The 22,934-nt window shown below is 41.8% G+C and overlaps 1 protein-coding gene and 2 pseudogenes across 1 annotated transcript; 1 reads left to right on the top strand and 2 right to left on the bottom strand.

The window, feature by feature from the left end:
* Positions 1-888: 888 nt before the first annotated feature.
* On the bottom strand, positions 889-3,334 carry LOC129065059 (zinc finger CCCH domain-containing protein 15-like; annotated as a pseudogene).
* A 528-nt stretch (positions 3,335-3,862) lies between these two features.
* Positions 3,863-20,625, bottom strand: LOC129065058 (chromatin target of PRMT1 protein-like). Its single transcript, XM_054566331.1, has 5 exons — positions 20,615-20,625; positions 19,107-19,182; positions 18,554-18,743; positions 4,255-4,642; positions 3,863-4,091 (listed from the first exon to the last, which is right to left on the bottom strand). Exons 1-5 carry the CDS (start codon positions 20,623-20,625, stop codon positions 3,863-3,865), a joined length of 894 nt encoding a protein of 297 aa, XP_054422306.1.
* On the top strand, positions 20,624-21,242 carry LOC129065057 (ferritin heavy chain-like; annotated as a pseudogene).
* Positions 21,243-22,934: the final 1,692 nt, after the last annotated feature.

Genomic DNA, 22,934 nt, shown 5'->3' with positions numbered 1-22,934 from the left:
TGGATTTTGAAGAAATCTATAGCATTAACAGTATTCCTTGTAAGAGGACCTATGGGATAAATTTATCTTGAGTATCACAAATAGGCTTTGCTTCTAAGGAACATGCTTTTCTCTTATAAACACTACAAACTATACATGTTTTTACTTTGGCCCATTCATAGGAATGAGGTCTATGGCATTTATTAACAATACCTTTGGTTGAATCTTTGTCTACTCATTTTCTCTTTTTCAACTGTTTTCATTTCTTTTTTTAAATGTATGATGGTCTTTATTTACAACTTTATTGCCAAAAAAGAAGAGGGATAAGTTTGTAAAACAGTCTATCACAGGGCATTGCAGCTGATGCTGTCAGATTAAAGAAGTTTCCTTTTAAATGGCTATCTAATCATCCACAGAGGTAGAACACTGAATCTGCCTATGCAGTTTCCTTTATGAAGTACAGTTCTCATATTTTAGGCAGTCTTTTAAACATATAAATACAAAAGAAATGAAATCACCCATTAAAAACTGCATTAAATAAAGGGTATTTTAAATTTAAATTTATGTTGTCCTTGTAGTAACACATGCCCAATGAAAATCAAAAGCTGGAAAAGCAGTAACATTTCCTACTTGAGTAGACAGTTATAACAACCATTTTTACAACAATCAATCCTTTTCTGCAATGACCATATTTTCAATATATCATGAACTACTCTGAACTTACTATGAGATGTAGCCAAAGTCAGAAGACAACACGTAGGGAGAATATTCCTTTTCTGGAGGAGAGTAAGCCCTCCAAAATCATCATGGGAAATAAACATCCTGTTGAAGAATTCTAGGTGGAAAAAAATTGATGTCAATTTCAATTCATGCTGAGCTGGCTTAATTTTTTCATTGACTTGTTTGGTGTCATTCTTCTAAATCAAGTGTGTTTAATTCTTGTAGTTCATCCAAATCTTCCCTGGTAAAAAGATTTTCATCAACAGGAACAGCACTGATGACTCCATTTTCTTGTCACTCCCCTTCGTTGTCCTCTTCTAAATCATTTCTTTCACCATTTTCAGCCCTACCTCCAGAAGCTTCACTCAATTTGTTTTCATCTTTTTCTGAAGTATACGTGCTGGCTCTTTCAAGACTGGCTATTGTAATACCTGTCTCATGTACATCTCTTGGGATGTACAGGCTTAAATCTATGTCATTTATGCTCACTGAATCATCAACCTCATCATCACCTGTTCCCTGGGTATAGCGGGTATCATCTGCTTCCTCCTCATCATCATTAACCAGCTCAGGACGAAATTCAAACACCTCACGACCACTGATCACTAATGCTTTCCCTGCTTTGAAGTCTGCTTTCCTTCTTTCCATATCTTGCTCAAATTTATCAATCTTTTCTTGTCTTTTTCGTTTCTTCCATGCAAGAAAAGATTCTAGAGTAATTTTGGTGACATTTGGACCTAGGGCAGAACGCTCTCTTTCAATTAGATCTTCTAATGAAATTTCATCTTCTTTCTCTTCTTTCTTTTTATGTTTTTTCAATACAAATCCCCCTCCAGGAACTGCATGATGACACATGCAAATATCACCCCCTCCAGGGCATACCCAAAACCAGCCATATTTGTTGTTTTCAATAGCTTCAAGGAAATGCTTGCACACTATTTGAGTTTTTTCTTTTCCGCCTCACTGTGCTTCTTGTCCACTATTTCTTCCAGTTTTTTCTCATCCCAATTATTCGTAGTATCTTTTTCAAGTTCTTCATCCCTGGCATCAATGTAAACACTTTGCTTTGCACACTTCCTCTCCAGAGTGAGGTCACGAGAGAACTTACACTTATCTCCTTTAGTACACTGTCCTTGCTTGAAGAATGCATACACCACAGATTTGGGGTCTGCACCTTAACTTATTTTTTGAGCAGCAACTGCAGGTTTGAATAGCTCATTTAGCTCTTACAATTCTTTCTTCTGGTCATCTTTCTTCAATTTCTTTTCAGCTTCACTTTGTGCTACCTGACGTGGATTTTGTTGACCAAATTTAACTTGATGAGTGACAGCCTTGATAAACTTCCGTTGCTTTGATCCTTTCTTATTCTTCAGACCAAAAGTTTTGTCTTCGATAATATTCTTTTTTTCCTGTTCCGCCTTTTTGCTGCCCTTGGCCTGAGCCTGTTTCTTGGAGGCATTGTGGACATGGGTGGCACCAGCCAGACTTCAAGCGCAGCTGGACACCATCAGGGTATGTGGTCCTGCGGCTGGAGAAGCCAACTGTTTTCATTTTCTTGCATGGACACCTGAAAGTTGTTTCCAACTTTTGGAATGAGATAAAGTATAAGTATATAAAATGAAATCTAAAGCTATTGTTTTTAGTGTGCTGTTTTGGTTTCTTATCAAACTAATAGAGTATCTTGAAATGGAATTTGATTTAGCAGTGATAATAAAAAGAAAAAAGGACAACACAGCAACCCAGATAATTCTATTCATTTTCCTGGGAGTTGAGTGGAATACAACTCTCAGGTTTTATCTAACTCTATAGGGGAGTTCGGCTTATCCTCTTGCCTGGTGGAATTCCAAAAGCTCATCAAAACCAGATGGTTCCTGTGATAGCGTTCTTTACTAGAGATCAAACAGGTAATGAGGTTTGTTTTGAATGGTAGTGTCAATAGGGTGGACAGCTTTACATTTACTATGTTTTCATGATCAAGCAGCCAAAATAAAGGTTGTCTTAAAGGGATTTAGTACCCAAAGGTAATTATATATTTTGCTAATAGCTCTGTTTAAAGCCCTAAATAAAGAGAGGAATGAACTAGTATCACCTCTGGCCTTATGGATGCTTTTTCTCCTCTTCTGTGCCCAGTGAAGACAGTATGGAGTACTTCTGTTTAAGGTCCAATCGCTTTGTGCTTTGCCCAAGAGTTTAGCACTGTGGCAGTCTCTCATCTATTAATGCATTACCTGTATTTCCCTCTCTCCTGGATCATTATCTTAATATCACCCATCTCAAAGCCCACTCTTGCCCTTTTCCAGTTCACTACTCCATTTTGCTATACTCCCCCTCCCAACCCACAAAACCTCAAATGCACTGTGTCCACTTCCTTACCTCTTTTATTTTTATCTACCATGATCAACTTTTTTCTCCATCATTCCACTGAAGTGGCTCTTATTAAAAATATCACAGTCACCTATTCTTTCTCATCTTAATAGGCCTTCCAGCAGCACTTGATGCTGAGCACTTCTTCGGTCACCCTTTTGTCACAAGGTTTCCAAGAGCTCACATTTACCTGCTTTTACGCCTCCTTTAGTCTCTCTTGCTCAGTCCTCTTCTTCCTCTGCAACTCTTTAATATTGGAGGGCCCAGTCATTATCCAGCCTTTCTATCTCCTGTCTCTCCCCAAGTGCTGCCATCTATTTTCATAGCTTTGGGTATCATCTTTTAATTAGTTAATATTTTAGGTAGATAATACATTCACTTATTCAAGAATCACATGATATATGTAGTTATACAGTGAAGGCTTGTTCCCACCTGCCCCCATTTCAACCAGCAACCCCACGTTAGTCACTTGTGCGTCCTTCCAGAGGGTCCTTATGCAAATGTAAGGACATGTGAATATGCTTTCTCCTCATTTTACACAAAAGGTAGCATACTATAAACATTGTTCCATACCTTTTTTTCCCCCCCAGAGGAAAAAAAGGGTTTCATAAAATATAGTATCAAACAAGTAAAAGGAACACCGTAAATGCACAAACTGGTGGCACATTAAATAAGTCCATAGTCTATTGTGATAGGTCCTTCCAGCATCAATCAGGTAGGTTTCTTCTTATCTGTTACCTCAAGGTTATTTACAGACTTGATACTTTAACAAGAGTCTCTCGCAGGAGGGCAGACAGGCTCAATCATTGGTTTCCGGATCTCTCTGTGCCTTGTTGGCATCGAACTCGGCATCTAGGTGTCCTTCTGTTTTCCACACGTACGCATCCAATCGGTTGTCCAGCTGCTCCTCGGTCAGTACAGGGCGAGAAAGGGCACCTCTCCCTCGTCCACGGCCTCGGCCTCTGCCTCCCAAGCCCCCTCTTCCCCGACCTATCATACCCTGACCTCTACCACCGATTCCGCCGTGACCCATAGCTTCATGCCCTAGGCCCCCTCTCCTAGGACTTCCATGACCTCGAACACCACCTCTTCTTAAGTCCATTCAGGGAGCTACGACTCGTCCACTTCGGAGCAGGTTTTGACCTCGGAGCGACATCCAGCCCCGGCCCTCCCCCGCCCCCCCGCCCCGTAAGTAAGATTCTCATGGCCCGTCCCCCACGTAGTCCTCCTCTGGCCGAGCCTCTCTGGATTGTGGGCAGGCTTCCTCCTCCCATTGCTCCCCTGGCCAGGGCCCCTATGGGTTGACCTAACTGTACCTGGATGTTACTCTTACCCAGGAGCTGCTTTAAGGTCTTCTGCTTAATTTTTAATGCTGCCTGGACAGAGGGTCTATTCTCCATCTGCTGGGCCAGTCTTCTGTTTCTGGCTCTGGTTCGCTGCCGTTGCTGCTGCATCAAAGCCCGAATATTCACTGGTATCGGCTGTTTGTTCTTCAGCATACTAGTAAAGCACTCATTTAGAGATATCTTGGTGGTGTTTTTTAGGACAACTTTCGGGGCTGACTGTGCAGCCTTTTTAACTAAACAATATATACTGGAGATTTTTGCATATTAATAAATAGGAAGGAGTTCGCTCTTCTTTATAGTTGTATAATCAGAATATTTTATTGCGTGGCTATACCTTATGTAACTATCCTTGTACGGATGAACATATAGGCTGTTTCCCATCCTTTGTTATTACCAACAACACTCCAATGAATGATTAACTCTGTAACCCATCAGTCTACCCATTGAAATTTGGGTACATATAATCAAGTTGTTCCCCATAGGAGTGGTACTAATTTGCATTTCTTCCAGTAATGTAACAGAGTGTTTCTTTTCTAATACCTTTGTCTATGAGCATATTGTCAAACTCGTATTTTAGCCAATATGATTGAGACTCTATTTTTTACCTGTGTAGTTTTAATTTATAGGTCTCTTTTGAGTGAGCTTAAAGACCTTCCCATATGTTTAAGGGCTATTTGCATTTTTTTGTTCTATGGATTATCTATTCACAAATATCTTTTGCCTATTTTTCTTTTGTGTTATTGGTTTATTTGTATAGAATTTTAGAAACTCTGTATATTAGGAAGATTAGCTCCTTCTTAATGAGTAGTCAGTTTTTAAAAAAACACTGTTATTTGTATTTTCACTTTCCTTATGGTGTTTTTTGACTATATAGAGTTTGTTTTTTTAAACGTGTAGTATAATTCATCAATCTTTTCTTTTAGGACTTCTGAACATTGAGCCATTTTTTTTCCCTACTACAATATGTTATAAAAGAATTTTGCATGTATTCTTATTCTAAAGTTATATTTCTACATTTATAGTTATATTTTCACATTAATTTTTTCTACCCACTTGGAGTTTATCTTGGTGTATGATAATGGTCTATGGATCCAACATTTTTTTTTATTTGATTCTACCACCATCTCTTGAAATATCTGTCTTTCCTACACTGTATTACGTAGGGTAAGGTCAAACTGTTGTAACAAAGAGGCTGCGAAATACAATGACTTAAATAAGATAGAAATATTTTCTCTTACCTACCATTCCAGACTTCATGTTCCCAAGTCGGCGGGTGACTGCTACCCACAGTCATTCAGGATTGAGGCTCCTTCCATTTTTTCTCTCAGCCTTAAAGGCACAAGTTTTCAAAATGTCGTCCCTACACCAGGAGCATCAGCATTACCTGACAACTTGTTAGAAATACAAATTCTTGAGCACCCGCCCCAGACATGCTGACTCAGAAACAATGGAGATGAGGTCCAGTGACCTATATTTTAACAAGTTCTGCAGAGGATTCTGATGCACCCTGGCATTTGAGAACTGCTGATCTAGGTCTTTGTCCTCATCTGTGTGGTTCAAATAAGCCTGAATTGCAGAGAGCAGAAAAAAAGAGCTCACAGGAGGTACACCAGCTGTTTTCATGTGTTGGTACAGAAGCAGCACACATCACTTCACTCATATGCCATTTTGGCAAAATCTTGGTCACATGATCACCTTTTTGATTCCTTCTACTGTGTTTTTCAATTCACAAACTGTATTCTTCATTTCCTCTTGTCTCTTATTCATAGTTTCTATGTCCTTTTTCATGCTGATATAGTTTGCAGTAAGTTCCTCATAGTTTCCCTGTAGTTTTTTGTAATTCTCTCTGAGCTCTCTGAGCTCATTGAGGTTACTTAGATCCATTGTTTGGAACTCAGTATCTGATAGTTTATTGGCCTCTATTTAATTGATTTCCCTTTCTGGGGATTCCTCCTTTCCCTTCGAATGGGGCATATTTCTTTGTCTTCCCATTATTTGTGAGACTCTTCTCTTTTGCTTCTGCTTCTTAAGTTGATCTGTCTTGATTTCCCGACTTTGTGATGTGAACTTCTATGGTAGGAGACCGCTGTTTTTACTTTCTGGATCTGCCTCTGATGATGCCTGATGTTGACCCTGTCCGACCTTAGGCAGTCTGTTTGAGGCTTCCAGGAATCTACTGTCTGTGGCTCTCCCTCAGCTGTTAATCTACTCACTCGGCACTCAGCAGGCCGCCTTAGACAGCTCAGGGTGGGGCGGAGTCCCTCCTGGGGGTGGGGTTATTGGGTCCTCTCACGCTGCTGCTGTGTAGGAGGGAGGAGTCTGCACTGGGATCCCGCTGGCTACTCTCGCCGTAGAACTGCATAGTTTTAATTATTGAGGCTTTTCAATATGTTTTAATATCTTTAATATCTAGTTCTTCCTTCAGGGCCCTTTTATTTAGAGTTTTGTTGTTGCTCTTGCTTGTTTACGTTTTAAAAACAACATTTACAATGATTTGCCTATTTGTAGAAATCTTTCAGGGTTTTTTTAAAAAATAAAGATCTTGTACATTTCATGTGAAGTTTATTTCCAATTATTTTATGTTATTTGTTGCCATTATAAAGGAGATATCTTCTTTCATTACATTTTAGAGCTGATAATTGTATATGCATTGGGGCGAAAGTAGGTTTACAGTTGTGAGTAGGCAAAACAGAGAGTTTGTTCTTATATTCTTATTCATTAATTATTGTATTTACATACAAACAACAGTAAACCTACTTTTGCCCCACCCTATAGAAAAGCTATTGATTTCTTTATATTTTCTTTTCTGTTACCTTACTGAATTCTCATAATGTTTTTAGTAGTTTCTCAGTTGATTCTTTTGTCTTTTCCAAGCAGACAGTTACATTATTTGCAAATATCAAACGTCTAATTTATTTCTCTTGTCCAATTGCTTCAGTTAGGATCTTCAGTACAATGTTAAATAATAGTTGTGAATTATGTCTGGCTGGTGTGGCTCAGTGCATTGACTGCCAGCCTATGAACCCAAAGGTCGCTCATTTGATTCCCAGTCAGGGCACAGGCCTGGGTTATGGGCTGGGTCCTAAGGAGGGGGCGTGCGAGAGGCAGCCCCATTTATGTATCTCTCGCACATCGATGTTTCCCTGTCTTCCTTCTTTCCTTTCTCTCTAAAATAAATAAATAAATAAATAAAATCTTTTTAAAAAATCTGTGAATTCTCCTGGTGTTTCCTATGAAATGTGATGCTGGGAAAATGTCAAACATGCTAAGGATATCAATCTATTCATATTTTGAGTTTTTATCAAGAATGGGTGTTGACTTTGTCACATGCTTTTTCAGACTTTGTGGAAATGATATTTTTCCCCTACATTTATTAATGTACTTAAGTATTTTAATAGTTTTTCTATTATTCAAATAATGTGGTACTCTTCACCTTGTAAATCAAAGAACTGAACAGATGGTCAATACAATAGATAGTTGTATTTTCTCCTTCTCCAGAGTCCTTCCTCATCTCATTAAATGGCACTATCACTGTATGGTGGTATAGCAACTATACTTAAATAAAAATAAATTAAGAAAGAAACAAAGTCAGAGAGAAAAAAAAGCTGAGAAGTCATTCCTTTTTTCTTATTCTCTCATACCACTTAGCAGCACATTTTATAAGTCCTACCTCCAAACCTGACCACTTCATCATCACTACTGCTAAAATCCTGGTCCAAGTTAATTTCCTTTCTCACCTGAACTACTGTGACAGCCTCCTTAATTGGTCTCCCTGCCTCCGTTATGACTTCTAAGATTTGGTTCCAACCAGCCTCCCATCTACTGTGCCATCCATTGTGCTCTTATCATACCAGCCTCCTTACAATCCAACCTCATCCTTTCTGCTTGAAACTTTTTCTTATTACAGCCATCTGCTCCTCGTCAGATCTCAACTCAAATGTTGCTTTTTCAGACAGGCCCTCCCTGAGATTCCTAGTTAACTACTCTAGTTTAAGTATTAAGGAAGCCCTAAAGGAAAGGTGTGCAACTTCTGACAGGGCCTTGAACCCATATCTTGCCTGCAAAAGGTAGGGCAGAGGCTGCTGAGCCTGGTGATTCTTCTTTGGCCACACCACTTCTAGCTTATGAGGTCCAGGTCACAGAGGGCTGGGTTTCCATTCTCTCCTGGTCGCTAGATGTGGCACACTCCACGCAGACAGGGGCTGCCTCGTTCTCTCGATGCTCCTGTATTGAGGGCCATCTTCCCCTATGGTCTCCCTGCCATGAAATGATCTATAGCATGAAGCCATGTTTGCTTCCTAAAAGTAAGATGTTGTCTGTTCCTGAGCAAGGCAATACCACCTTACTGACTGTAACCTTCAGGAAGTGCCTTAACTTCTTTTTTTTAATAACTATTTTTTACACTTTATTTATTTATTTTTAGAGAGAGGGGAAAAGAAGGAGAAAGAGAGGGAGAGGAACACTGATGTGAGAAACATCGAGTGGTTGCTTCTCGCAGGCCTCCAACCAGGAAAATGACCGCAACCCCAGCATGTGCCCTGACCAGGAAATGAATCAGCGACCTTTTGGTCAACAGGCTGGTGCTCAATCTAGAGAGCCACACCAACCGAGGCGCCTTAACTTTTGAGTCACGCCTTTTTTTACTGTGAAATAGGAATAACAATACCTGACCTATATACTTTTTGTGACAATTAATGGAAGATGTATTTCAAGTGCTTTTAAAAAATTATATGGTTTCAATGGGTATGTAGTAAATTGTCACAACTGTCATACACATAAAATAACTCTCCCTCCCCCAAACCTTCCATTACTCTCCTAGGGTAGGAAGTTCAAAACCAGGCTGAGAACTCCTTATTCCACCACTTCCATCCACTAGCCAGTTACCTAAAGCTGGCTCATTGTTTTTGAACATTGCTCATGTCTGCAGTTTTTCCCCTTCCTGCTGCCTTCAGCCTAGATCACAGAAATAGTGGCCTCACTTCCTCTGTTCTCTCCCTCTCTGCTCTTCTTACTAACAAAACCCCAGTTTGGTTCAGGATGGATGTGCCTCTCTAAGAATACTTGTCTCCCAGTTCTGATCAATGAGATGTAGGTAGAAGTCCCTGGGGTGGGTGTCGCTTCCCCAAAAAACCTCATGAGGCTTGACTGTTGTTTTCTCTCCTAAAACCTGCAGCATAAAACCCAGAGGTGCAGGAACTGATCTGCAACCATGAGAACAAAAACCATATACTGACAGCAGTGGAGTTGTTGGAGCTACATCTTAGATGACCTGGTGAAGCCGGTGCCCCAGACTCAACTGGGGACCCTTGGACATCTTAGTCCACAAGAAAAATAAACTGTGCATCTCATTCTCCATCCTTTGGGCTGTCTATTCTTGCAACTCTTTGACAAGTTTAAATTTTTTTCTAAATAAAAACCCAGAGCATTGGCACACCTACCTAAATTGGTCACTATAATGGAGGAGGAAAAGGGAAAGGAGGGGGCTGAGGCACAGCAGCGAATCTCTTACCCAGCAGAGGCTGAAGGCAGCAGTCACTACACTGCGGGCTGTCTTTGCAAGGAGAATGCCTTAGACAAGGAGGTGCAGCTGAACAAATAGACCACTGCGGTGGTTTCAGAGGTGAAGGTTTTTTGTTTGTTTGCTTTTAAGGTTTCATTTATTTACTTTTAGAGAGAGGAAAAGGGAGGCAGAAAAATAGGGAGAGAAACATCCATCGGTTGCCTCTTGCACGCCCCAACTGGGGACCTGGCCCACAACTGAGGCATATGCCCTGACGGGGAATTGAACCAGCGACCTTTAGGTCCATGGGGCGATGCCAAAGCACTGGTGGTGCTTTGGTCAGGTGGTGTTCTGACAGTGCAAAAGTTTTGCCAAAGACCTTGAAATGATGCAAGACTTGCAAGAAGGAATACAATTAACACAGAAAATGTGAAGTTTAGCCAGAAGGATTAATTCACTGCTAAAATACATCACAGAGAAAAATGGAAAGGTTGCTCAGTTTAACATAGAATGAAAAACAAAGAAGAAAAAAAGTTAGAGGATGAAAACAAAAACTCAGTGGAGCCACCAGAGGCTGGAGGAGTGAAAAGTGAGAATTAAATTCTATCACTGTTTGGAAAAAGCAACTTTCAGCAGGTAGAGTCACCAAAAATGCATATTGCCACAAAAGGAGTTTTGAAGGGATACATGAGGATTTAAAAAAAAGGCTAGAAGATTTTTTGTGCTGTATTCTCCAAGACATTGACCACAAATCTAGTTAGAAGAGAAGTGAAGCCCTGGCCGGTGTGGCTTAGTGGATTGAGTGCCAGCCTGTGAAGCGAGGGGTCACCGGTTCAATTCCTGGTCAGGGGGCATGCCTGGGTTGCGGGCTGGGTCCCCAGTTGGGGGTGTGCGAGAGGCGGCAGCACATTGGTGTTTGTCTCCCTCTCTTTCTCCCTCCCCTTCTCTCTAAAAATAAATAATACATAAAACCAAAAAAATTTTTTTAAAAGAGAACTGGAAAGGCCCTGGCCAGTGTGGCCCAGTTGGTTGGAGCATCGTCTTTAAAACAAAAGTTCACGGGTTCAATTCCCAGTCAGGGCACATGCCTGGGTTGTGGGTGCATGCGAGAAGCAGCCAATCGATCGAAGTATTTCTCACACATTGGTGTTTCTCCTTCTCCTTTTCCCTCTGTCTGAAAAAGAGAGAGAGAACTGGACACTTTGAAGCAAAATACTCCCACGTCTAACTGAAGCACATAAAAAAAGTCTTGTGTTTGAATGATATACATTGCAAATTATATCAACTGCAATGAATAAAATTGTATTAGCAGTTTTAAAAATCGGGAAGTAAAAGAAACTGTAAGCTAGTGGGAAAGGGCAGATCCAATCATCTGTAATCACACATAAACATTTTCCCATATATTTTCCATCATAAGAGGTATTTGCATGACCATTTTGCAAATATTATGAAATTTCTTGCTTTAAAACTCTTAATTGTATATTTTTATTTTTACTCTTAAAAAAGACCACACACACACACACACACACACACACACACACACACACACCCTCCCAGGGACATGGAGCGCATCCTTGAGTTTATTCTACTTGAAGCCAGTGAAGCTTATTAGATGTTTATAGTCATGTTTTCATCAAATTTTGGAAGTTTTCAGCCATTATTTCTTCAAATATTTTCTCTGCCCCTTTCTCTGTTTTCCTTCTGGAACTTCTCAGTGCATATATTATCTTCTTGACGGTGTTCTACAAGTCCTTCATGCTCTGTTCATTTTTCTTCAATTTGTTTTCTTTCTGTGTCCCAGAAAAGATATGGTCCATTGTTCTATCTTCAAGTTTGCCAACTCTTTCCTCTGCCTGCTCAAATCTGCCTTTGAATCCCACTGGTAAATTTTTCATTTCAGTTAGTATACCTTTCGGCTCCAGATTTCTTAAAAAATTTTCTGTACCTTGATTGATATTTCCATTTTGCCCATATATCATTTTTATTTTCTTCATATCTTCTTTTAGTTCTTTGAGCATCTTTAAGAGAGTTGTTTAATTTTTTCTAGCAAGTGTGTCATCTGATTTTTCTCAGGGATAGTTTCTGTTTGATTTCTCTTCTTTGAATGGGCCATATGTTCATGTTTCTTTGTATGCATTGTGATTTTTTTGTTGCTGTTGCTGTTGAAAACTGGACATTTGAACCAATAATGTTGTAACTGGAAATCAGATTCTCCTCCCTCTCCAGGTTTGCTAATTTTTTGTTTTATGATTGCTGTAAGCTGTGTATGTGCCAGAGATCAGCTTGAGATACAAACTTAAGTTCTTCTGAGTGCTTTTTAAAAGCCTGAGTCTTTCCCTGGGTGTGTACAGTGACTTTATAAATTCCCCTGTATATGTGATAACTTTTCAATGTCTTAAATGACTGGCTCTTAAAAAAGGGGAAAAAGAAAAATGAAGGGGGAAGGGGGCACAAAAGAAATGCTGGCCCTTTAAATTCTCCGGATTTGGCTTCAGCTAGAATAGGAGGTGCTTGCAATAGTAAGAGAGAAGTGCCATAGTCCAAAGATCAAAACCAGGAATTTCACCTTTGTATGCTATTTACTAAACTATTAACCTAATTCAAGTGTCATCAATTTTTTCACAAATGTTTTTCTGTTTCAGGATCCAGCCCAGGATTCCACATTGCATTTAGTTGTTATGTCTCCTTAGTCTCCCCCAATCTCTGATAGTTATTCAGTTTTCTCATTATCTTTCCTTGATATTCTTGAAGGGTACTGGTTATGTATTTGTAGAGTGTCTCTTGATTTGTGTTTGTCTGATGAGTAGATTGATGTTATGCATTTTTAGCAAGCATACCACAGAAGTGATGATTTGTCCTTCTCATCATATTGGGGGTTACAGGACGTACATGTGTCTGATTACTGGTAATGTTAACCCTGAAAAATTACTATTTCCCCATTGTTATTCATAAATATCTTAGAGAACATACTTTGAGACTATGTGTATATCCTGTTTCTTTTGCTCACTGATTTTAGCATCTATTGGCAGATGTTGCCTTTGACAGTTATTACTGAGATATTTGTGTTTTTCTCATTCCTTCTATATTAAATGAAATTTTCCTGCAAGGAAGAGCTGTGCCTTCTCCTCATTTATTTGTTTATTCAGTTATTTATTAACATCAGTATAAATTCCTGGATATTTATTTTATTCTATGGGTTATAATCCAATACTGTCATTATTTACATTCTCGCTCACATTTTTCTACTTTTGACCATTGGAAGCTCCTCCAAGGTAGCTCCTCTTTCCTTTCAACATGTTCTTATCATCTTGTAAGAACTTCATTATTTTCCTTATGCAGATTATTTTGGGGAGACTTTATTGAAGAAATCATTCACAAAGATATTAGTTAGGTATTGGCAGGATTATGGGAATTAACAGAGGATGCTGAGGCATCCAGGAATAGCAACAGCAGGGTTCCATTAATACCCCCAGGTCCAAAGGTGGAGGAAATGATGTTACTGGAGTGTGGGAAGGGCTGGTGTCATACAAAGGGGCCATTGCCTCCTTGGGATCAGGATGGTGCTCCCCTCATGGCAGAGGGATGGCTGAGAGGCCCTCAGCAGCCTTCTCAGCACTCTCCATCTTGAGCTTATATCATTAGGCAATGTGTTGGTTTCCTGGAAAATCAGCCTGCGACCACCCGTCCACATAGCTGGGCAAGGAGCTGGTGTGACAAGGTGAGAGGTACCATTTCTTGTTTTTTGGTTGTTTTTTTAAAAAAGACTCTGGTTAGTTTCCAGAGCCGTTTCCCAACCATCAACATTCTGGACAATGCCCTGGAGTCTGAGGATTGTCGGTGCCAGGTGCGGTGACGCTAGTTCCAGGATAGAAACTGCTCCTGGAGAGGGAGTGGCCCCAACCCGTCAGACTGGGTGGGCAGGGTGTCTGCGCGAGGAGCAGGCACCTCTAAACTTTTGGTGCTGCAAAGGAGGAACCCTGGAACTGGCTCAAGCCGAAGCTTCCAGGAGGTCAGCGTGGGTGCACTCGGTGTATAATTTTTACTGCCCCCTCAGTCCTGGCCTGGGGCTAGGTGAGGTTTGAGGGCTGACCGTAAGCAAGCTAGAGCAAATAGAAGGTGCACCCTGATCTTTCCTGTGGATTTCTCTCTCCAGTTCAAAGCTCTTTCTCAAAGAGACTATTTCCAGGACATGGCTCTAGGGACATAGCTCGGGCACCTACACGGCCTGTTTTTCAGGGGTAACCCAGTAGGCTCAACTGGGGTGAGGACAGCCTTGTTCACTGGTCCTCAGAGCTCTGGGAAGTTCCTGGCCCTCTTAGGAGTTCTCTTGACTCTTCCAGTCAGAGCAGAGCTCCCTCACCCCTACCAGGACTGGAACCGTGCTCTGGAAAGCGAGAGGACTGCAGGGCGGGCAGGGGGCAGAGGCCTCCCTGGTTTTCCCTCAGGGCAGAGTCCCCTGTATCCACACTCTCACTGGCTCCTGAGAGTAGGAGGCTGAGGAGTTGGGTGACTCATCCCATTTCTGGGAAAGAAAGGATCAGAGGTTCCAATGGGCTTATTTATGACTGAGATCTGGATGGGAAGGTGACATGAGAAACATACATGGGCCTGACAAAATTTAGCAAAGTCGCAGGCAGCAGCCCATGAGGAATTCATTAGTTTTTTTATTTAAACAACAACAAAAATCCTTGATTCCGAAGCCACAGATGAATTCACACCATCTGCTCATCTCCCGGCCAAGGACTACAATTCCAGGAAGCAAAAGAGGAGAGGTCTGCGTGGCTGACATGTGATGACAGTAGGTCATGAGCAGCTGTTTATTCTCAGCAACTATATCCACGTCAACCCATTTCATGGATTTGCTGTTCTTTACATGGCGGAAAGGAAACAAACCCCCAATTCCTGTGCACAGCAGTCACTCTCTCTTTTTTGCTTTTTGACTAACATACGATGACCCTAGCTCAGTCCTCTCTGGGACACTATGACAAGCCCAGTGACAAAGAAAAACCAGGTCTCAATGCTGACCTACCCAACAGGGAGCCTGTGCAGGGCAAGGCAAGAAAATACACTGCCTCAAGAGACTAAAGTTTTGCTTGGTTCAAAAGAAAAAAGCAAACAAAAAAACCCCCTTCTTGTTCTCCAGAACTGAGCTTCTGAGTAACAGTTGTCTGCTTCTGCCCACATGCACAGCTTCTGGCCTGGATTTACAACAAAATCCTAGACGTTTGTCTTTGATATGAATTCTAACCCTCTGATTTCAGCACGTCCTCACCATGTTGTAAAAGTATGTGTGTGGTGGTGGTGGGGAACAGGACTGTAATCACTTCTGGACAGGAAGTTATTTAGGGAGAAAAAAAAACTCTGTGAGTTTGCTGTGAGTGCAACTATAGCCATACCTCAGCCTGAAAGGTCTTTCCAGAGAGACAAGGAACCAGACAACAAAAGTCACAGGTCAGTTTCTGGGGCCTTTCATTTCCACACCCAGGCTGCTGTGATGAACTCCTTGGCGTTGCTCACACGCGTTGGCATGCCATTTCCACCATCCCCAAGCTGGGGGTCTCTGTGGAAGGTGATCCAATCCAGAGCCATCCAACACTTCTGAGTAGTCCCAGGCAATTCTCAAGATGGTGAACAAGTAGGGCTTCCAGAACTCAGGGCAGGAATGCTCAAAGTTTGCCACATCTCTAGAGCATGTTGCAGACACATGTGTCAAGGATGTGAAGAAACTGGATCCCTCATACATTGCTGGTGAGACTGTTAAATGGTGTAGCTGCGTGGATAACAGTTTGGCTGTTCCTCAAAACATTAAACAGAGCCCAGATCACTGTGGCTCAGTTGGTTGGGCATTGTTCTGCAAAGCAAAATGTCACCGGTTTCATTCCTGGGCACATGCCTGGGTTCCAGGTTCAGTCCCCGGTCAGGGTGTGTATAAGAAGCAGCCGATTGGTGTTTCTCTCCCTCTCTCCCTCCCTTCCCCTCTCTCTGAAATAAACAATAAATAAAATGTTTAAAAATCCCTGTTAAACCTAGAGTTACCATATGATTTAGCAAATCTACTCTTGGGTATTGTGGACGAAAAAGGGGCCACATACTGAAAGGATAAAGCCAGCCCCTTTTGCTATTGTGGCTCCATTTGCCTCGCAGGCCTATGACCTTATTAAACATGACTGCAGTTTTGTTCCTCTGAGCTTATATCCCCAGGACTGGAAATTACTGGAAAGCAAGAAATAACCGCTCCCTACAGCCACAGGCAGAAGATAACAGTAGAAGAAATTGCAGTCTCGCATTACAACACCCCTACAGCCCAGGGGCCACACCACATCAACCCCCCCCTTTTAATCCAATTATAATCCAATAAAAGCTCAAAGCCCCCACCCCTCAATACTGGTGCATCTCTCCACACCACGCCCCTCTCCTCTCTTGGAGAGTGAATAAAAACTTTGTTCTCTACACTTTCTTCTCTTTGTGAATTCTTTCACAGCCCATGTCACCGACCACCCTAACGCATACTAAACCTGACAAGCTCAGGGCAGGCCTTACAAACTCAGAGACCTAATGTCTCTGACGCTAATAATCACACAGGATAGTCTTTCCTAACTAAAAGCCGTCATGGTGGATAGTGACGTGCTAGGCTGGTATCTTCCTTGACAAAGGTCAATCTTAACCTCAAATGAGCCTGTCTATTGTCTTTTTGAGTCTATGAAAACATACCTTTGGAATGTCAGAGTAATGTCCTTTTTCCAGACCCTTCAGGGCACAATCTTCCACCAGAGGATGAGACCATAGAACCCGTCATTGTTATCTTGTTGCCCAAATACCATCTCTATGTGCTGTAAATGTTTATCGTTAACTATTCTATACCCACCAAAGTAAAAGAATTATTTATCTCTTCATTTTACTCTATCCAATCTCAGAGATTTCTCCACTTTTTTTTTCTCCCACCTTTGTAATCTACCACCAATAAATTTCATGTAACTCTCCTTACACCTCCTCTTTTCCTTGTAACAAATCAAGTAAATGATAAAACTGCCATTCTCTGGAGCATTTTCTTAATCCATTGGGATGTTGCTTCTCGGCAACTGTCATCAATGTGGCTTAAGTAAACTCATAGAAATTCTTTGTAGGGTTGGACATTTCTTATGTAGACAATATCTACCCAAGAGAAGGGAGAACATACGTCCACATAAAATCTTGCTCGTGAATGTTCACAGAAGCATTATTCACAACAGCCAAAAAATGGAAACAGCCCAAATGTTCACCAATTCATGAATGGACAAACAAAATGTGATTTATCTCTACAATGTACAATGGAATATTATCCAGCAATTAAAAGAAATGAAGCACTGACACATGCTACGACATGGATGCACCTTGAAAACATTCTGCTGAGTGAAGAAGCCAGACACACAGGACCGCATGTTATATGATTCCACGTATATGAAATATCCAGAATAGGCAAATCCATAGAGACAGAAAGTGGATTAATTTCTGCAAGGGGCTGGAGGAGGAGGGGAATGACAGTGACTGTTAATTGGTATGGAATTTCCTTTTGGGGTCATGAAAATGTTCTAAAGTTAGCTAGTGGTAATGGTTGAAAAACTATGAGTATACTAAAAACCATGGACTTGTACATTTTTAAAGGGTGAATTTTATGGCATATGAATCATATCTCAGTTCAGCTGTTATTACAAATACATATGCCCAGGCCCTCCCTCAGAGATTTTGGTTTAGCAAATCTGTGAGGGGATCTGGGGACCTGCCTTTTTAGTAAGTACCTAAAGGTTAGAGGGGAGTTGTTTGCAAGGAAGCTTATGACATCAGTTTTGTCCCTGAGGAGCTCAGTCACCCTAGGGAAACACAGGAGTCTCTTAGGGAACAATTCTGGGTCAAACAGTGTGGTCCTAGAGGAGAGTACATGAGATGTTTGGGAGAGAGCATGAGTCAAGGTGGCCTGGGGCAGGGAAACTGAGCTGAGTCCTGGGGGATGGGCGGGATTATGCAGACAGGAGGGACACATTCCTGGCAGGAGAAAGGGCCTGGCCAAGGCTCAGAGGTGGGAATGAGCATGGCAGGTGCTGAGGGTGGTTGGGGCAGTGCTCATAGTGACTTGGAAGGTGGAACTGGGGAAGCTGGGGAAGACAGGTTTGGAGGAGTGGGCTGGGGTCCTCCCTAAACACCAGGATACATTGTGGCAAGGGATGTGGAGTCAAAGACAATTAGAGTAATCAGCAGAGTTTTAGGAAAAATAGATGGACATTTATGTAAAAATGTAAGCAAGGACTGGCAGGAAAAGGCTGACAGAGCAGCTCAGGCAGGAACTCTGAGAACTGAAATGGTGTAATTGCAGAACCAGCTCAAAATGGTCCTATACTGCTTAATGAGATACTGAGTTGCTTTTCAGAGACAGCAGACCAAAAGCACCAGTCATGCAGCAGACGCTTGCACGTAGGAGAGAACTTCGACCTCCAGCTGCACCCAGACCAAAGCCTTGCCCGCCTACCCACCCACCAAAGCCCCAGGACATAACAGGAACTTGAACACCAGAACCCTTTCAGAAGCAGAAGATTTGTTGTCCAGAGAGATCCTGTGATGACACCCTTTACCATAAATGGCCAAGCTCTGAAGTCCCCCAATTAAAACCTACCACCAGCGCTTCTGCACTCCCCTATACCCTGGACCACGGAGATTGGGCTTTTGAGCCTTAGCTTCCCATGAGCCAATCTGTCTTTATTGCAATTCTCAGTGTTTAGTGGTTGGCTCTGGTAGCACTCTGCAAGTGCTGGGTGGATGAACTCTTTCTGCTCTGTACTAATTGCGAGGGTCTGGATTAGTGACTTGAGGGACAAGAGAGGAACGACCAAAGTCAGAGTTCCAAACGGAAATTGGCATGAGACTAGCTAATGGAAAATGAAGGAAAGAGAAGAATCAGAGAGAAGCCTATTATGATCGAGGGCACGAAAGGAGGAAACATGGCTGCTTCTGGGGTAAGACCAGGACCTGGTTTAAATCCCAACTCTATCGCTCTGGGTGGTTTGTTTGTTTGTTTCATTACCTCTCTGTGTTTTAATCTTCCCAACAGTTAAAATTCAAATAATAGTAACTACCCCACAGGTTGTCATGATGAGCAACTGAGAATATTTGTGTGAAACAAAGGGAGCATCGAAGAACTGAAGAATGCAAGAGAGGTTTTCTCTTACCTTTCTACAGGCTGCCTTCTCTCTGAGCAGCGTGAGGTGCCATTTGCTTGGGAGTAGGGAAGGTTTTTCCAGATTTCTGGAGTGAATTAGAAGGCAATCCTGAGTCAAAATAAACAAGAGGGACTCCATCAAACTAAAAAGTTTCTGCACAGCAAAGGAAACCACCGACAAAATGAAAAGGCAACCTCCTGAATGGGAGAAGATATCTTCAAATCTCAACACAAGAAACATCCAAACCTGTAAGAATTTTTCGTTTATTTGAGTCAAACTGACAACAGTAGCTGGGGAGCAAAATCCCAAGGGATTGACAAAGTACTCTGGAAAATGGCAGTTTTCCCATTATTTTATACATCAGAATCAGAGAGGAAGACCAAAGGGGGTTACATAAAATCTATGGTGATAGATTAGGAAGGTGGTAGAAAGCAAAGGGAGGAAACCTCTGGGGTTGGATCAAAAGTAAAATGATAGACACAGACTTCCTTTACACAGGCGGGTACAGGATAGTTAAGAGGCAATAATTAACATGATAACAACGAGGGGATCTGTGGCCTCTGCCCTAGCGGTTGGGTTTGAGGGGTCTGGGAAAAGAAATTTCTCTGATGTTTCAAAGGTATGGTATCAAGTATATTATCTTAGATGCCAAAAGACAACAGATAGATTGGGTTAAGGTGAAGATTGACCTTATTTAGGGAAAAATACCACCCTAGGACATGACCACCTTGAACTAGTTGGGAAGTTTTAATTTCAGACCATGCTATGTGGTTACTTTCGGTGTCTGAGTTTATAGGGCCACCATGCAGGCTTCCCCTGAGCTTGTCAGGTTTAGAGGGTGACCCTTTCTTTGTCCACACAAATCATATATCTGATAAGGGCCTAATATCCAAAAGGTTCAAGGAACTCATACAATTAAAGTAGCAAAAAACAAAAACAAAGAATTTGATTTAAAAATAGGCAAAGGATCTGAATACACATTTTCCCAAAGACATACAGATGGCAACAGGTTCATGAAAAAAAAATGCTTAACATCACTAACCTTTAGGGAAATGTAAATGAAAACCATAATGAGGTAACTATCACTTCACACCTGTTAGAGTGGCTATTATCAATAACACAAGAAATAACAAGTGTTGGCAAGGATGACGAAAAAAGGAAACCATTGTGCACTGGTGGTGAGATGGTAGATTGATGCAGCCACTGTGGAAAACAGGATGAAGGTTCCTAAAGTTTTTAAAATAAAATTATCTTTTATTCAGCAATTCCACTTCTGGTCATTTATCTGAAGAAAACAAAAATACCGCTTTAAAAAGATATATGCAAAGTCTTCGCCAAAAGTCGCTGTAGTTTCCTGCTTCAACAGTGCTTGAACAGAACCCCATGTGTGACCCCCATCCCAGCCAGCCACCCAGATCCATCCTGCCACCTCCTCACAGTGCCCTGGAACTACCCCAACCTCCCCCCTGACCGCCCCCCGTCCACTGCTCCGGCCCCGCAAAGCCATCTAGCCTCACCTGCTCATCATGACGACCGTGTCCACCTCGCAGGTGCGCCGGAACTACCACCAGGACTCTGAGGCCGCCATCAACCACCAGATCAACCTGGAGCTCTATGCTTCCTATGTCAACCTGTCCATGTCTTACTGCTTTGACAGTGGAGATGTGGCTTTGAAGAACTTGGCCAAATATTTTCTTCACCAATCTCATGAGGAGAGGGAACACGTTGAGAAACTGATGAAGTTGCAGAACCAATGAGGTGGCCAAATCTTCCTTCGGGCTATCAAGACACCAGACCGTGATGGCTGGGAGAATGGGCTGAATGCAATGGAGTGTGCATTGCACTTGGGAAAAAAATGTGAAGTCACTGCTGGACTCTCCCAAACTGGCCATTGAAAAAAATGACCCTCATTTGTATGACTTCATTGAGACTAAGTACCTGGGTGAGCAGATGAAATCCATCAAAGAATTGGGTGCCCACGTAACCAGCTTGCGCAGGCGGGGGGCCCCTGAGTCTGACATGGCAGTGGATCCCTTTGACAAGCATGCTCTGGGAGACAGTACAGAGAGCTCAGCCTCATGGTCCCTTCCCACAGCCACGGGGCACTTTCCAGGTCACCAGAGCAGTACGCGCTTGTCAAAGTGACCACCTTTTCTATAATTTGCACCAAATCATCCATGTATGTCTCTCATTTGTACCATTCCTTCAAATAAAGTAATTTGGTACCCCCCCCAAAATATATGCAGACCTATGTTTGTTGCAGCATTATTCACAATACCCAAGATATGGAACCTAGGTATCTGCTAAAGGGAGAATGGATAAAAAAAGTTGAAATACATACACACAGAGATACACGATGGAATATTATTCAGCCATAAAGAAGAATGAAATTTTGCCATTTGCGCAACAACATGGATGGACCCAGAGAGCATTCTGTTAAGTGAAAAAAGACAGATGTAGAAAGACAAATACCATATGATCTCATTACATGTGGAATCTAAAAAAGAGGGTGGGAGGGGAAGAAATAAAAACCCTGCCATAAAACTAAGTTCATAAATACAGAGAACTGAATTGGTGGTTGCTAGAGTCAGAGGGTGGAGGAGGGTAAGAGAAATGGGCGAAGGGTGTTAGAACATACAAACTTTCAGTTACAAAGTAAATAAATCCTTCGATGTAATGTGCAGCATGGTGACTGTAGTTAATAATACTGTATCGCATATTTGAGAGTTGCTAAGAGAGTAACTCTTAAAATTTCTCATTAGGAGAAAAAAAATTGTAACTATGTATAGTTATGGATGTTAACTAGATTTATTATGGTGATCATTTCACAATATATACAAATATTGAATCATGATGTTGTATACCTGAAACTAATATAATGTTATATGTCAATTATACCGCAATAATAATAATAATAATAATAATAATTAATCCTGGAGAATTCAAGTCACAATAGTTCTTCCATGATGGAGAGAGGATACTTCTTTCATCAACATTGGTCAGGCTGCAGCTCTTGTTGCTTTGACCTAGAGGAAGTGAAAAGCCCAATGTCTGTCCCTCCACTCCCAAGGAACTGTAGGCAGAAACATGGAGGCAGGGCAAGAAGAGGCATAAAAGTGGGTCCTAAGATTACTTTTCTGGACCTATGGCCAGAGAAAGGGTGGAAAGTTGGAAAAGTTGAAAGGGAAGCCACAAGCAGGAGGCCTTTTGGTTCAATTCACATTTGGGACTCTGAGAGGAGTGTGTGCCACACTGCCTCCCCTCCCCCCCACACTTAGGGATCACATGAGCATGTCTTAGGGTTACAGCATGTTGCCATAGAGCGGACAGGAGTGTAACCATCCAAGACAGTCCTCCAGTGATTCATGGCCTGGACAGAAAGTTCTGTTCTGGCTGGATTTAAGCCAAGAAGAGTGAGTCAGGCTACAGGTAGAAATTTAAGAGTAAACATCTATTGAGCCCCTAGAAAGTTCAGCCCTGGAAAATGTATTGAGAGTGGTACACAGGTGAACTACTGCTTAAAAATGATCCTTTAAGCCAAGCTTGATGAGTTCATTGATGAACAGGGAGGGGAGACCTTTGAATTAAGGAAGACTAGGTCAGAAGCCTGGGAGCACCACCAGCCAAAGAATAGACTTAGGACAGAATCAGAGAAGAGACCGGAAGTGTAACAGGAAAAGTGCTTCTCAGAAAAGTGGGTGGCGGGGGTGGGGAGAGGCCAGAGCTTCAATACTGATGTTCAGTTCCATAAGCGTTTGGTGTACGCCCATTGCACTTGGAGGCCGAGTTAGGCTAATCCCAGGACAAAGAGCTGTGTTCTTTGCCTCTGAGCACTGT

This window comes from Pteronotus mesoamericanus, unplaced genomic scaffold, assembly GCF_021234165.1.
Source record: "Pteronotus mesoamericanus isolate MK-2021 breed Mesoamerican mustached bat unplaced genomic scaffold, CSHL_Meso_final contig_173, whole genome shotgun sequence".
NCBI classification, from domain to species: domain Eukaryota; kingdom Metazoa; phylum Chordata; class Mammalia; order Chiroptera; family Mormoopidae; genus Pteronotus; species Pteronotus mesoamericanus.
This window is presented reverse-complemented; position numbering and strand designations above follow the sequence as displayed.

Bases quoted from the DNA above. Each gene is read 5' to 3' on its own strand.
- LOC129065058 (XM_054566331.1), bottom strand. The intron at 18,744-19,106 runs GTAAGAGAAAAC...TTGTCCCTCAAG, and splicing joins AGAAGGCAGCCTGTAGAAAG to TCACTAATCCAGACCCTCGC. The intron at 4,092-4,254 runs TACGGGGCGGGG...TGAAGCTATGGG, and splicing joins CGGGCCATGAGAATCTTACT to TCACGGCGGAATCGGTGGTA.